The 15270-nt window shown below is 33.6% G+C and overlaps 1 protein-coding gene across 1 annotated transcript; it reads left to right on the top strand.

The window, feature by feature from the left end:
* Nucleotides 1-12230: 12230 nt before the first annotated feature.
* On the top strand, nt 12231-14649 carry LOC129306462 (uncharacterized). Its single transcript, XM_054947077.1, has 4 exons — nt 12231-12925; nt 13131-13183; nt 13683-13753; nt 13850-14649. The coding sequence occupies exons 1-4, from the start codon at nt 12641-12643 to the stop codon at nt 14488-14490; spliced, it is 1050 nt and encodes a 349-aa protein (XP_054803052.1). The 5' UTR covers nt 12231-12640; the 3' UTR covers nt 14491-14649.
* Nucleotides 14650-15270: the final 621 nt, after the last annotated feature.

The following is a 15270-nucleotide window of genomic DNA, read 5'->3' as shown; positions in this document are numbered from 1 at the left end:
AATTCTTTACAAAAACTAAAATCCTTAGTTTTAATTACATTTAAACTTGTAAATGATTAATGAAATATAGTTACAAAAAATTAATTAGCTTTGTTAGAATTTAAATAATGAAATAGAGAGCTCGAATGCTATGATTAAGATAGAACTGTAGTATAAGAATATTTTGGCGGAAGAAATTAAATTATATTTGTTGCGATTTACGGCTTACGCTGTTTAATTAGTAACTTTAATTATATGATCTTAAGCGACAATTGTTTTGATAGGGAGTGAATAATTGGAAAAATTAAAAGTATTCAACTATTTAACGCTGCCTTGGCCCGATAAATCCAGTCACATGGAGTTAGTGTTGACTTGAAAAGCGTTTGGATTGGTAGAACGGGTGATCTGTTCTTTCTTCGTGTGGGGCCGACAGTTGGAAAAACATGTCATCCCCTCCAAATTGGTGTCGGTGAGCAACATCTAAAATTTGCCCATTTTCCTTCAAAACCCACTAAAAATTTTATGGGTTTTCAGCGAACAAAATTAAGAAAAAATATATATTTTCAAGAGAAAACATTAGAGAAGTACGAGCCCCATTCGATCTCAGTGATAATTAGTAATTCCACGCTTCCCACGTGCTCGAAGTTGAACCAATTTTTGATAAATAAAAATGTTTTGGATTATTTTTTAAAATTATAAGAAACAAAACATACTGATGCAAATAAGTGAATATTTTACTTAAATTAATTTATATTTTGTACTATTTTATTTGCTCATTGATGTGTAAATTGACAGAAATTTGGATAAAACATCTCACTCAGAAATTTTAGGTATTTTTTTGAGGGAAAAAAAGGAGCGAAAAGAACATATAGAAGGTAAAAAAATGTGAAGTATCAGCTCAAAGCTCAGGAAATAACCCAAAAAGAATTGTCCACTCATGAACAAGTAAAGAAGAGAAGCTCTTTGCACATGGACGCAACTGAGCATGAAGAAATCATCGCCTATGGAAGCTTCACCGCACATGGAGATTCCATGAGAAAAATTCCATTGCACGCACGCATGGCGGGGCAACAACAATCGTCTTTGCGCAAAAGAAGACGTCGTCTCACACGACTTATGGCGTTAGACCACAAGCGGAGTTGGAGAAGTGAATTCGACCGTGCACGGACAGGAGGGAAAACACACTGCTATAAAATTATTGATACATGATATCATTAAAAATGATGGTTATAAAAAATTTCATTATTTAAAAGAGAGGCAGGTGATGGTTGCATAATAAATAACATGTATTTAAAATACCCGTCATTTATTTCATTAACATATATGACTGATGTTTGAACACCCATCATATAAGGCTTCAAATTTTGCATCTAAAAAAATTAAAAATAATTTATATTGATGACATTATATGATGGACGCCTATCATAAAATGTTTAGGTTTCTAAAATTTTAAAAGAAAATGTGATTTTATATGACGGGTGTTTCAAAATTGACCATAATATATGACGGGCTTTTGAAATGCTTGTCATATAAAGTGGAATTACTAACGGGCATTTAAAATCCCTCATTTATTCTTATTTAAAGTTTGTTTAGTTTCTTTCATTTCATAGTCTTTCTTGCACACCCAATAAACTCTCCACTCTTCTCTTTTCCACTTTCACATGAAATCATAAGTAAACTCACAAAATGACTTCATTTCCATAGTCAACCATCATCCTCCACTTCCATCGTGTTTCCACCATCGTCCTCATTGTTGTTTGTTGTGCCCTGAGTTTGCTATTGCGTTTCGACCCATTTTCTCCCAAGGTGCTTTTTTTCCATGTTTTCTACCATTTCTTTCAATGTCCTTTAGCTTTTTTGCTGTAGAAATGATTTATTCATTGTTTTATTGATTGAATTTATGTAGTTAACTTTCTGTGCATATTGTTGCTTGATTTTGATAATGTGGGTTGTCAAAATTGATAATATATAATGTGTTTTTGGCTTGAGGATGCTAATGGAGGTTGTCGGTAATCTCAGAATAATTATGAGGATGGAAATGAGTGATTGAAGTGCATATTCATGATGATTGTATTTTTTTTAAATTTTGAATGAACTTTTTGAATAATTTTTTTAAATTATATGCTTTATTTTATTTGGATAGTTTTATTGTTAGAAACTATATATTAAAATGTATTAGTGTGCCAAATTTTATTACAATTGAAGTTTATTTGAATGACCAAAATTGACATGTGGTTTTTCTAAAAATTATAACTATTTTGTTGAGATTTTGACAATTGCTATCATGAATGATATTATCTTAGGATAAGATTACTATAGTAAGGCATGAGTGACATTAGGATGATAAATGAGACAAAAAATAATGATTGAAATTGATGTTTATGGTATTTTTCTTTTCTTCTGTGATTTTTCAATGATTTTTTTTTTTTTGAAATTGTGTATGGTTGAAAATGTCATTTTGTTGGATTTTGTTGCTACTGAGATTGTGTATGATTGAATTTGGCTTATTGATATAAGACATTAGGTTTAAAAAGTGAGTTTGAGCCTGGAAAATACTTGTTTTATGACGTTATGCTATCAAATTTTTTTTTTACATGTGGAGTAATCAATTACTTTTTTAATTAATTTATCATTCATTTCTTCTCCATATTTTTTTCTATTTTTGTAGGTAAATAGCTTCTCAAGAAAATATTGACCCTGGTGGACTTAGCAATACTGATCCTAACATTGACATGAATGACCAATAAATTTAACAAGAAGCAAATCAAATAATGAGGGAATTGACATTGATGAACGAGGTAAATAGAAGAAGGGCTACTAGACAGAAATATGAGCTTGAATGAAATTACAAAAGTCAACCTATTAAGATTAACAAAAATAAATTTATCAACTGCATAGGGGTTGTGGCAAAGGCAAATGTGCCTATTACAATTAGGAGTTAGAACGATGTTAGTCTAGTAACAAGAATTATATTTCGAAGCAAGTAGAGGTAAAATACTTTACTCATAATCATTATAATTAATTATAATTACTTGACCACAAATTTAATTAATTTCCTTGTTTTACAGTCAACGTTTATAATTGATGCTAATCAACTGAAATTTGTCATTTAACAAGTTGAACAGGCAACGAAGACATTTTGATATTTCGTTCCTTAAAAAATCAACTAGAAACATTAGTGTTCCTAATTTAATAAGGCCATTAATCTCATAAGAACAATGGGATGAATTTATTACCCAATGTTTCGAGGGGCAATTCTAAGTAAGAACTATAATTTTTTATTATCAATATACATACATACATACATACATACATGTATGTATATACATATATGTATGTATGTATATGTTTGATATGATGTTATGTATTTTGCATAGGAATTAAGTAATCAAAAGAAAGAGTTGTATGAGAAAGATATATATCTTTACAAGAAAGGGCATATAGGACATGCAGGAATTGAGCAGTAAATGGTATGTTAATATTTAGGCTATAATTTTAGTTTATTTTATTGATATGTGCTCTATTAATGTTCAACTTTATTTAAATGTGTAGATTAGGTGAGAGGGTTCATAAGTAAGTTTTGTTTCACATCATAAACTCTTCATAGAAGCCTGGACCAATAAAGAAGGAAATATTATTGATGAACATGTTTAGGAACTTGCTAACAAATATATAAATACATTATTTTAATATTGTCATTTTTTTTATAATCAATTAATAAACTTAACTTTCTCACTGTATGTTGCACAGGCTGAGATAGAGAAAAGTGGCTTACCTGATGATGGAGATGTCTTGGACAAGACACTAAGTAATCTTGAACACTCTGATTGAGGGTTATGACTTTAGTGTCATAAAAAACACATCTTTGGGACACAGAAAAAGATAAGTCAACAAAGGATGTGGGTGCAAGGGTTGAGATTGCCACACTTAAAAGGGAGTTATCTAGGCAATGGAATTGATTAATACCTTGTCAAAGGATAAGGAGAGGTGAGAGGGAGAGTTTCATATTAGTCCTAATAGGAAAGGTAGTTTCAGTGTAACACAGCCTGTTAAAAATCTCCTTGAGGTAAAATTATAATGACCTATGAATTTTATATACAATTTAATATATATAAATTTATGTTTTAATAGTAATTGTATTATTTCTTAAGATAAGTATGACAAGAAGAGAAGTTAGTGTAGTGTAAACTATTTAGATAATCTATCAAAAGGGTCCTAGGTTTGAATCTGATCAATCCTAAGGAGTTTTATTTTATTTTTATACTTTATGAAATTACAAATCTGACCTCATCTTTATCATATTTTTTTTCTTTTTTTGGCCTTTTGCGAACATTTTGGGAGAGCAGAGAGAGGGTTAGAGAGCTGATGCCAAGCCCTTGGTTTGTCTCGTATTGACTTCTGCCTTCTCCCTTCTTAGTCACTGGTCATACGCTATTCATGTGAGTCGTCATTATTGTCGTTGGTGTGCCTATTATTGTTTCTTCCTCCACAACAGTGAGTTCTTCCTCTATTTCACCATCGTTCGTCCTCCCTTGTCACCACCTCAAGTATGTTCAACTTCTCTTCCTTTCTCCTTGCTGTTTCTTGAGTGTATAATTGAATGGGTGAGCTAAGATTTCTTTCTTCCTCTTTCCCGTCCTGTCATCACTAGTCTGTTCATTTTTTGTCATTCATGGTGACAGTCCATCCTTTTCACTATTCATACATGAAGCTACCTCCTTCTTCTTTGTTCGTATGTGTGGGACCTTTAAGGCATTTCTAATGGTTGAAGCCATGGAATTTGCTGTCTGTGTGTTTTAGAGAATGAGAAATTCAAATATTGAGCTAAAAATCCATCTTAAAGCTTGATAATGATCTAAATATGGTCATATTTTTTGGGATAAATTAGCTTGGTTAGAATGATTGATGTTGAAGAATTTGGCAGAATGAAGTTGAAAGAGAAGGGGTTAGATATGATAATAGGGGATTAGTGTTTGTAAGATGCTTGTTAAAATGCTTATTTGAAGAATTGACTCTTATGGGAAGTAAAGTTAGCTTAGAAGTTAATAATCTATAACTTTAACTTGAAAGATGTAACGAACATTTGATTATGAAATTAATAATATATGATTGTTGAATTCTTGGAGATCGATACCTTATTGAAAAAATATTTAAATGCTAGAGTTGTTATGAGGGGATTAGAAAGGATACATATTTATTGCCTTGACAAGATGCTAATGAGAAATATTTTTAGTATACAACTTTGGTTTAAAGTTTTAAATTTATTATAGTTAGTTATCAGTGGGAATGTTAAAAAGAAATTATTATATTGGTTGAGGGTTGAATAGAATTTTAATATGATTTATAGGATATTTAAAGAGGAGGGATTTGATTGAAGTTGAGAGGAGAAATTTGAACTCTGAAAATTTCAGGTAAGTGAATAGCATTCCATTTAATTATTTATTAATAATATTTTATTTAAATATTTTATTTTTATGAATTATTTTAGTTCTAGAAATCTTGAAACAATAATGAAGGATGGTTACATTATGATATGTACATTTATTTTTTAAGAAATATATTTCTAATATTGATGAAGACACCTTTGTTTATAGAATTTCAAAATTTCTTGGTTACATAATTAGTACAAGTTTGTACATTCACTGTGATGTATCAATTTGGCAACTTTTACACATTTGAAGCAATTCATGTGAGTTTAATATTGAGAATAAAAAATTTTACTTCAAAAATGATTATTTCTCTCACATGTTTGAAATGAGATTTTTAAGAGGACTCACTACAAAACACTGTTGCTAATGATAGTTCCATTGTCCCGTAGCATTAATAACTAGCTAGTTTGTGTCGTGAGTTTTGTTCTCACATTTGTTATTCATGGGCCTTGTACCGCATTTAATTTTATGATTTTGAGCTGTGTTTGGTTATTTACTCTTATAATTGTGTGTTCACGTTTGTTTTCATGGCAAAAGTCGCATTTGATTTGCTTTACCCTCATAGACTGTGTGTACCACATTTGTTTTGTAACTTCAATTACATTTAGTTATTTACCTTCATGGCTATGTGTTCACGTTTGTTACCTGTTCTGTTGAGTCTTTAAAAATTTAAATTTTGATTAACTCACTTATTTGAAATTCCAATGGTTTAATTAACAAGTATACTATTTTAATTTGTGTACGGATAATTTGTTTTTTGAACCAGGATAGAATAAACTGTTTCTAATTCACTCTCATTTTATGGTTGTGATTATGATTTAAAAATTTATGTAGTTATTATGTTGAATTATAAATTTTTTTCAATTATTTTACAAGATCATTTGATTTCATTATTTAAATTCTTTTAAATTTTGTTTGGGAATGCTATTCACTGAAAAACTTATTTTGGCCTCAGATTTATTAGCTAACACTGATCCCACCATCAACTTCTGAAGGGTGATATGACTATATTGGTGGAAATTTTGATTAGTACTATTACTTTAATATAAATATATAATTCGTATGTATTTTTGATGTAAAAGAAATATTAGTGCTCCATATAGATTGTTGTTAGTGTTTTTTTTATCTATATATATACTGTGGTTGGCTGGATAGAGCTAAGTTTCTAATTGATACTATATGTTGTGAAAAATTTTATTGTAAATTTTTGGAGATCCTATTTATAGGAGAGGTTCTGCCAAAATTTTTACAAAAATATTAAAGTCTTCTTTTGATAGTTAATAGTAAAAGTGATACAATTTCTATATAATATAATTTTTTTTAGAAAACAGATTGAATTTTCATATTAAGGCTTACGAGAATGCGCAATATAGCTTGCACCCATGTCGATCATCCTCTGTTTTTAGGGTATGACAAAAATATTACTTATTTATTTGACTTGTGTTTCATTATTTTTATTTTCCATAGCATTAATATAGTATATTACTCATTAATATAGGTTGAAATATATGTGAGTTGTTAGCAAATAGCTAGAACTATCACGTGGTTGCTATTAGTCGAGTGTTCAATATGCCTGGAGACACGTTACATAACATGCCATACTCCTTGCATCCTATGTATGAGTTGCTATTGATGTGCCTAAAGATCTCAACTATCCATTACCTATTCCTGCCGAAGATGCAAGGATTGTAGGAGAGGCGATGGGTAGCTTTGTTGGATGGCAAGCAATCAATGTTAAGATGTCAAGTTCAAAAAAAGCTAACAAAGATGCACAATTCAAGAAAAAGATCATGCCCTGATCTAGGCTTTCCTCAAAAATTGTCTCGCATATAGCTATACTTGAACAAGAGCCTCAATTATCAAGCCAGAATCAAAATTTACTTTAGGCGTATGCAATGATTCATAGGTCTAATCCTCTGATTTTGCAAATCTCATTTGAGGTGGGAATATACGGTGCACCACGATATGATATGCCTTCACTTGATATTATAAATGAAGTGTTGCAGCATGAGATAACCAGCCTCACTGTTTTAACTTTTATATATGATAAATTATCTTTCAAATATGAATAGTTAGTATTTTAAATGTATACTAATCCATTTGATATATTGATGGTAGGTGCTTGTATGAAAAATTTATTATTCCTTTTGGCCTATAAATAAAGTTCATTTTTCTTAATTCTCACAAGGTTGGCACACATGCTTTAATTCAAAAGGACAAGATTTTAGGTCAAGCCAAGCAATTAAGTGAAAACTTTAAAGGAAGGGCTCAAAAGGGGATATTATTCTTAATACTATATTGCCAAGAGTAACCTACTTCTTACTTATATTAATGAATTTGTTAATATTAATTTATTCAATTAGTTATAATTTTATAACACTTGTTAATGCTATTAGAGACCATTAGATGTTAATTGCAACTGAACCATATGGTAGCACTTTAAGGAGATATTATCTCGATTCTCTTGGTGAAAAATCAGAGAATAGACAAATTTTATTGGAGTTGATTAATATGTAATTGTAGAAAATAATTATTCATATGTTTATTTGTTTATTTCTATACTGACATTTTTTTTTTTTTTTATTAGGGCAATTGTGTTGTATCGCACAAACACAAAAAAAAAAATTTCAAAGTCATTTGCAAATTTTGATGCGGCCTATACTTGAAATATAATAAATATAATTAATATTATTTTTTAATTTAAATATTCATTATTTTTTAATACATTAATATGTACTCATTGGTTCTTTAATTTGTAGTGCCTAAGACAAATGAAAAATTGCTTGAATTGTGGCTTCTGCATTATGAGATTCATGAAAGACATCATTATCCCTAATGAGAGCACAATTCCCATGATGGTATGCCAACAATTAATTTTTACTTTATAATTGCCAATGAATTTAATTTTTAAAATAAATTTATGGTGAATAATTTATGTATTGCACTAACTATAAGGATTCTTACATTGAAGAATTTGAGCATGTACAAATAAATGAGGTCATTGAAGAGTAGTGCTAGTACATATTCCAAGTGTGAACATTGCACAAAGATGAAAATCAATAGAGTTAGCGTAAGTAGGATTACTGTTTATAGTTTTACTAGTTTTCATTCATTACTTGATATTAGTTGATAAATTACTTTCCTTTAAAAAATTTATACATTGATTACTTGATAGATTAAAATAAGAGATTAGTTTTTGTTTCATTTTGTATTGATTATAATTCAATTTCAATTGGTATTCATATATGAAAATGTTGCAATTGTTGTCTGGTTATTATTTGTGTAGTTGTCATAAGGAGGCTGCTATAAATAACAGACCTTTATTTAAAAAAAAATAGAATATATGACGGTCAAATACCTACCTGTCATTTATTCTTATAATAAATGACGGGCACATATTTTCCCATCATTTATTATAAGAATAAATGACGGGTAAATATTTATTCATCATATATTACTTAGTTACAATAAATGACAGGATTTACTCATCATATATTGTTTAGTTACAATAAATGACCGTCATTTATGATAAGAATAAATGATGGGTATTTTCAACACCCATCATTTATTCTTACAGAATGCAAAAAAAATATTTTAAATGACATGTTATTTAATTTATATGGAAATAAATTATAGATAAATAACCATAATTTATTTGGAGAAACTTTAAATGACAAGGTCATAAATTATAAGCAAAAATAACTGTCATTTATGTCATTTTTTGTAGTAATGACAAGTGGTGGAAGCTAATTTAAAATACAAATGCAAAATTTATCAAATCTTATAGAATCAGATAAGATTATATGGAAATTAGAGATCAAAGGGTTGTGAAAAAGTTATAAATAAAGCCGTTGCAACCTAAAAGGATGGAAGTTTATATATTAAATTGAGAAGATAATTCTAAAATACAAACCAAGATTTGAGAAGTGTTCTTGAAGATTGGGAACAATTGAGCAGTTATTGAGTAGATATTGTGAAGTTCTCACTTTTTCTCTATACTTTTTAATCTTGATATTGAATTTAAATTATTTTGCATATTTAGAGTCATGAATGACTAATTTTCTTTTACATATCTTTAGAGATTTTATAAATCTTTAATGCTTTGTGAGTAGATTTCTTTCCGTTTGATATTTCTAATGGATGTTTTAATGCTTAATATGATTTATTCTGTTTTTATGCTATTAGATGGCCAACTTTAGTATGTGTTTGGATCTTAAAATTTGCCTTTGATAGAAGAAAATCTCAAATAGACCATTTATTAAGCAACATAGGATTGAGATTAATTTAATTTATGCTTGAGATACACACACACACACTCAAGAGCTGCAAGTAATCTTTTAAAGCCTGTACATGATTGGATCGAAACTTGCATGAGACATGATAATATAGTTAGATCACGAGTTTTGTAGTAGACAGATACATAATCTAAATTAGAGCATTGGTTATAAAGTTAAACAAAAATTAATAACTAGAAGAAATTGAATTACAAAACATAAAAGGGGATTAAAATTCACAGGGTACTTTTTAATTGTCAATCTTATCTAAGATATATTCTTTTATTTTATTCATATTTATTAATTTAATAAAAACTCCACTCTTTAATTGGATAATTTAGCTAAGAGAACAACTCTTTAAAATTCATAGGACACTCGTAATTTTTCCCCATGCCTGGAACACTTAAGATCCATGCTTTTTATTCGGACCGGCCATAACATCATGGGTCACATATCCAGGCTCCAAACTCCAATGTTTTTCTTTTTCTCATTGATCAACTAATTTTATCCAAAAAAAAAAACTACCCAGTGCATACAAAATTCGTTTGCCGATGACCCTACTAATATAAGGGCCCAAGCGCAAATTTTCAACACGTTACAGACAATGTTGAATCATGCACATTACAGATAACACGCGTTGTAGCCAACTCTCTTCATTCCTCTCGATTAGCCATTAGGTCACGCCAATCGGGGACTGGCGTCCACATAAGGTAATCTATGTAACCACGTAAAATGGTGTGAAGCATGAACGATAACGATGCCATGAAAAGGGAAATTGATTAGTGTTGGTGGAGGTTAATCAAGAAAGATCGACAACGACGGATTGTGGTTGCAATAACAACTAGCCAACGTGTAACAATATATCCAACACGATTATTATGATAAAAGCGGGGTGAGGTGGCAACAAGGTCGGATCATCCCTCTCCATTCAAAAACTGCTTCTTATGAAAGTAGAAAGAATTGAATGAATTGACAAAAGAAAAAAAGAAGAAGAAGAAGAAGCAAATAGCCTAATAACGTAAGCGTGTAGAGATCATATTTGATCTTGTTTAAAATTTCAGGTTTTCAGTGTTTTAGAAAACCAAGGAAATCCATTAGGCCCATCACCCCAGCAGAGTAAAAGCAAATCTGTTATATTTACATGCAGGCAGGCCCATGGTATGAGAATACGTGATAACAAGGACAAGTGTAATGTATACACACAAGAGTACACTAGCAGTACAAACGTACCGAAGGGAAAGCACTCGACAAGTGTTCCTTCCTATTTACCTCGTACGCGTTTTTTTTTTTTTTTGGAATCTATATTTTTATTTTTTTAATTAGGATCATTTGGATTATAATTTCGTTGCTCGATCAGTATCGGGGGAATCCATGTATGTCACGTCTGGGTTGGGACTCGATCCAGATCCGTACCGGCGTTTCGTTTCGTGTTTTGTATAATAGCTATGCAGTAACTTCTACCGGTGATTCTACAAAAAAAAAAAAAAAATTCTACTGGTGAATCCGTTGTTAATTACTATTATCCACTGTTATTGTTATTGGAGTTCGCTTGTTTACTACGCTATATCATCCTTTTAGAGATTCAGTTAACGATTTACGCACCTAAACTCAACCAATCTTGAATAATGATCACGGGTTGGCTGTTACAATTAGTTATAAGCAATTATATAACCATGCATCCATTCAATTATAAGACGACAGATCGTGTTTGGTTAGGTCATTTGAGTAATTTGAATTATATATGCCACCATGTGCTTTTGATATCAAAGGTGACACAATAAATTTTTCGTCTATATATAACTGAAGTATCAAGAGCTGGCCGCGAACTATTTCCTCAAAATGAATGACTACGAGTTATGTCAATAGCATCCATTTGTTTTGTCAAGACAAGTAAAAAACAAGCATTTAATTTCACCCGAACAATTCGGGGCGGCCTCGGTGCTAGTTTTAGAAGATGCATGTTTCAGGCGCGTCTGTCTTTAGTTTTCAGTCCATTAAATCTACCCACGCATGCAATGTTTGGTGGCTCGGTTACTTGCTACAAGCTTGAATTCATTCTGTTGGAATCAAATAATAAGTAGAAACACGACAGAGAAGTCAAAATGATTCTACGTTGTAAGAAAACTTTTATCCGACCATTTGCAACGAAATCTGCCGAGAGAAAAGAAGTGAACAACGGGGCGGATACTGTACGTGGGTCTGCAAATCAAAACAGAATGATGGGCGTGAGAAATACAAGGAATACAAAAGGCATGGAGGAGTAAAAGAAAAAGTGGTACCCAAGGGGAGGGAATGGAGGAGAGAGCGCGCGCGCATGAAGTGAGAGATGGGTCCCACCATCCTCCCTTCTTAATTCTCATTACTGAAAGTTCGAAATATAAAACGAGCCACCCCTGTCCCTCACCTTTTGATTTTTATTTTCTTGCGTTGTGGGTAATTGGTGTACCCTCCTCCGTTGCACCATCCACCCTGGCACCTCGTCCGTACCCTGTCGCCTTCCATAGTTCCATCCATCCACTCCCCCTCTCTCTCACTGTCTACCGCCTCATCCGGTCACTTTCCTCACTCGCACATGCCGCATCCTCCACAAGCCCCGTCGCACGTGCCGTCTCTCGTCCATACAAACACACCCTTCTTTCTCTGGTGCAACAAATAAAAGTTAGAGAGAGAAATCAACAGCCCCAATATATATAGACGCAGGGATAGTCCATCTCAGAGGGAGTCGATTAAAAGCATGGATTTTTTTCCTGGTGTTTGAGGGGGTGTGCGGGTGCTGCAACACTAGTTGGCTTTACCCTTGTCTAACCGTCTCTTTCTTGTCGTTTATTATTATTATCATTATCGTCTTGCCTTCTCAAATCTCAAGTGAAGGATCAGTTCTGGTCGGGAGCGTGTTCAGTCTGTTGGTGTTTTGTGGCCTAAACCTGCTGACACGGCGGCGAATCCTATCTTGCACCGATGAGGATCCGCAAAAGTCAGTTCCTTTTTCCTTTTTCCTCCCTTACCCCGGTTCCGCCTTCAGATCCCCACCTGATTGACCCCTCTCCGGTGGTGCAACTCAACGACGATATTCCCCTCCCGCCTAAACCTTCCCCTTCGTCTTCCCTCTCAGATCATCCCCGCCCGCCCGATCAGCTTCTCCCGATCGGCAGGACTATCGACCCCTCCGATGATTCCTCCGGCGTCGCAGCTGTGGCGGCCGACAGTGGAGCTCACCGGCAGCGGAAAAACCAATATGGTTTGGTGAGTGAAACGTAGATAGTTGTTCGATTTTTACTATTTCTATATTTGTGTTTTGAATTGGATGGGGTGGGCATGTACAAGTGCAATTTTGTCCGATCTCACGCAAAGGCAAAGAGGGGTGGTTGTAGAAATTTGGATTGCGTTTTTTTTTTTTTTTTCGCACCAGCAAAAAGGGAAACTGAGCGTGTTCGCTGTGATTTTGCAGGAGGAAGAAGCGAGAGGGCGAGGAGAGGAAGGAGAGAAGCGTAATGATACCAGGTAAGAATAAAAACAAAATAGTGATTCAACATATAAATTAGAAAAATATCTCCCCTTCTCCTCTTTCGTGAAATCTGTGATTGTAGTAAAAAAGTGAAAACATGGAGCCCCATGACTTGATTTTACCTTTCATCCCACAACCCCCCCCTCCCGAAAAAAAAAAAGGAAGAAAAAGACCTTTTTTTTTATTAAAATGAAAATAGCACGCACAGCGGAGAAATACTGTTAGTGGAAATACTGTGGAAGCTATTTCAATTTATAAAAACAAAAGCTCGGGGGTAGCTAGCCACCATACCCGCTGTTTATCGGATCCTTTATTCTTGGGCTCTAAATAGAGTGACTGCCATATGCCTTAATGTGCACGGGTAGCACCCAGATGCTGGTCCCCGTCCACATTTTTCATTGCCACAACTTACAGCCCTTTCTTTTTCATTCGCTTTGGCTGTAAATTTTATGTATGTATGGCTGTGTGGGTCGTCTGAGTTCGCTTTGCTGCTAGGAAAGGGAGCATCTCGGGTTCGCAAACACTCGCAGATCACGTCTTCTCACCCTCAAGTCCTTCTAACCAAGGTCGACATTCTTACTTCTCAATCAAATTAATTACGATAGCTCTTACACTGATGATAATGCATATATGTAAAATCTGTGGCTGGGTGGTGTTGACAGATGGGAGATGGTGTGAGGGAGAGAAAGCGATTCCGTTGAAGAAAAGAAGAGGCAGCTTCGAGAGGATAAAGGTGGAAGAGTACGACGAGGTGACGACGCAGAATAATAATAACAAGAAGGAGAAAACTAGGATGAAGACGAAGATGAACAAGAAATGCTCGAGGCATGACGATGATCAGGAAGACGACGTGGCAGAAGAGGGAGGAGAAAGAGAAGTGAAACGGGAGCGGAACGCAGGTAGGAAGAGGGCGAGAGGTAGTGCAGTCATGGAAGGGTCGAGGTGCAGCCGTGTGAACGGAAGAGGATGGCGGTGTTGTCAGCAGACTCTTGTCGGTTACTCGCTGTGTGAGCATCACCTGGGCAAGGGAAGGCTCAGGAGCATCACTAGCGTAAAAACCCGATCTGTTCCTGCAACAGAAACTTGTTCTCAGAAACCGGAGCCTCACCAGTTTTCTCAAGTTTCAACTTCTTCGTCTCCTGCTTTAAAACATGCCAATGAGGGCGAACAAGACCAGGAGGTGAAGAAGCCCGAAACAATGGCGAAGAAGAGGATGAAGCTTGGGGTGGTGAAAGCGCGATCCATAAGCAGCCTGCTGGGACAAACCAACACCCATGTCCCTGTGCTTGAGAATAACGAGTAAGGCGTGCAGTAATATAAAATTCAAGTGCAGAACCGGAAGGCATTATTTCATGCAACGCAGTTTAATATAGTAACTTGTATTTTAATTGGGTACAACTGCTTTTAATTCGACTAACTTCATCGTTCATGTGTTTCCTATGCCATTGCGTATTTTCACCCACATACTGATACTGCGTTACTTTGTTTCCGGTTATTTTTGTTTCGAGTTTCGACCGCCCCTTTCCAAGGGATTATTATTCAATGGTAAAGGATTCGAGTGAGTGGCACTGTTTGTTCTGCTGCCGAGTGCAATATTAATTCATACAAGTAAATTATCCAACGGATCTTCTCAGGAGACCGGATCACGTACGGCCATACTTGATGTCCTTTGACCAAGAAAAAAACTACAGTTGCTTTTTTTTTTTTAGCAGGGGGAAAAACTAACAATCCTCTCAGTTAGTTATCACGTGAAACGTATTTAGTTACAATAACGAGGCAAACGTATTAATGAAGATGAAGATGTGATCACTATAACATAATTTGTCGTTATCGTTTCGTCGTCAAGTCCCCAAATGGTTTCAGCGCTTTCACGCCTTTCATTTACACACGCATATATACACTATATAAACAAAAGCAAATTGATCATGAAGGGTAGTTAAAATATGTTATACTAAAACTTGAATTTGTAGTTTCTTGCGTCTGTGGTCAAGTGGTTGAATAAATTGGCGCCGAGTGAACCTGTTTTTTTTTTTTCTTCAGTAATTATTTTGCTGTTTTGCTTAATTATGATATTTTAATAGAT

Source organism: Prosopis cineraria, unplaced genomic scaffold (genome assembly GCF_029017545.1).
Source record: "Prosopis cineraria cultivar Desert tree isolate PC_DT_omini unplaced genomic scaffold, ASM2901754v1 PC3, whole genome shotgun sequence".
Taxonomy (NCBI): Eukaryota; Viridiplantae; Streptophyta; class Magnoliopsida; order Fabales; family Fabaceae; genus Prosopis; species Prosopis cineraria.
Note: the sequence above shows the minus strand (reverse complement) of the source record. Positions and strands in the feature narration are given on the sequence as shown.

Coding starts and splice junctions, on each gene's coding strand:
- LOC129306462 (XM_054947077.1), top strand. CDS start 12,641: ATGAGGATCCGCAAAAGTCAGTTCCTTTTTCCTTTTTCCTCCCTTACC. Junction 13,184..13,682: donor GAGAAGCGTAATGATACCAG/GTAAGAATAAAA, acceptor CTTTGCTGCTAG/GAAAGGGAGCATCTCGGGTT. Junction 13,754..13,849: donor CTCAAGTCCTTCTAACCAAG/GTCGACATTCTT, acceptor TGGTGTTGACAG/ATGGGAGATGGTGTGAGGGA.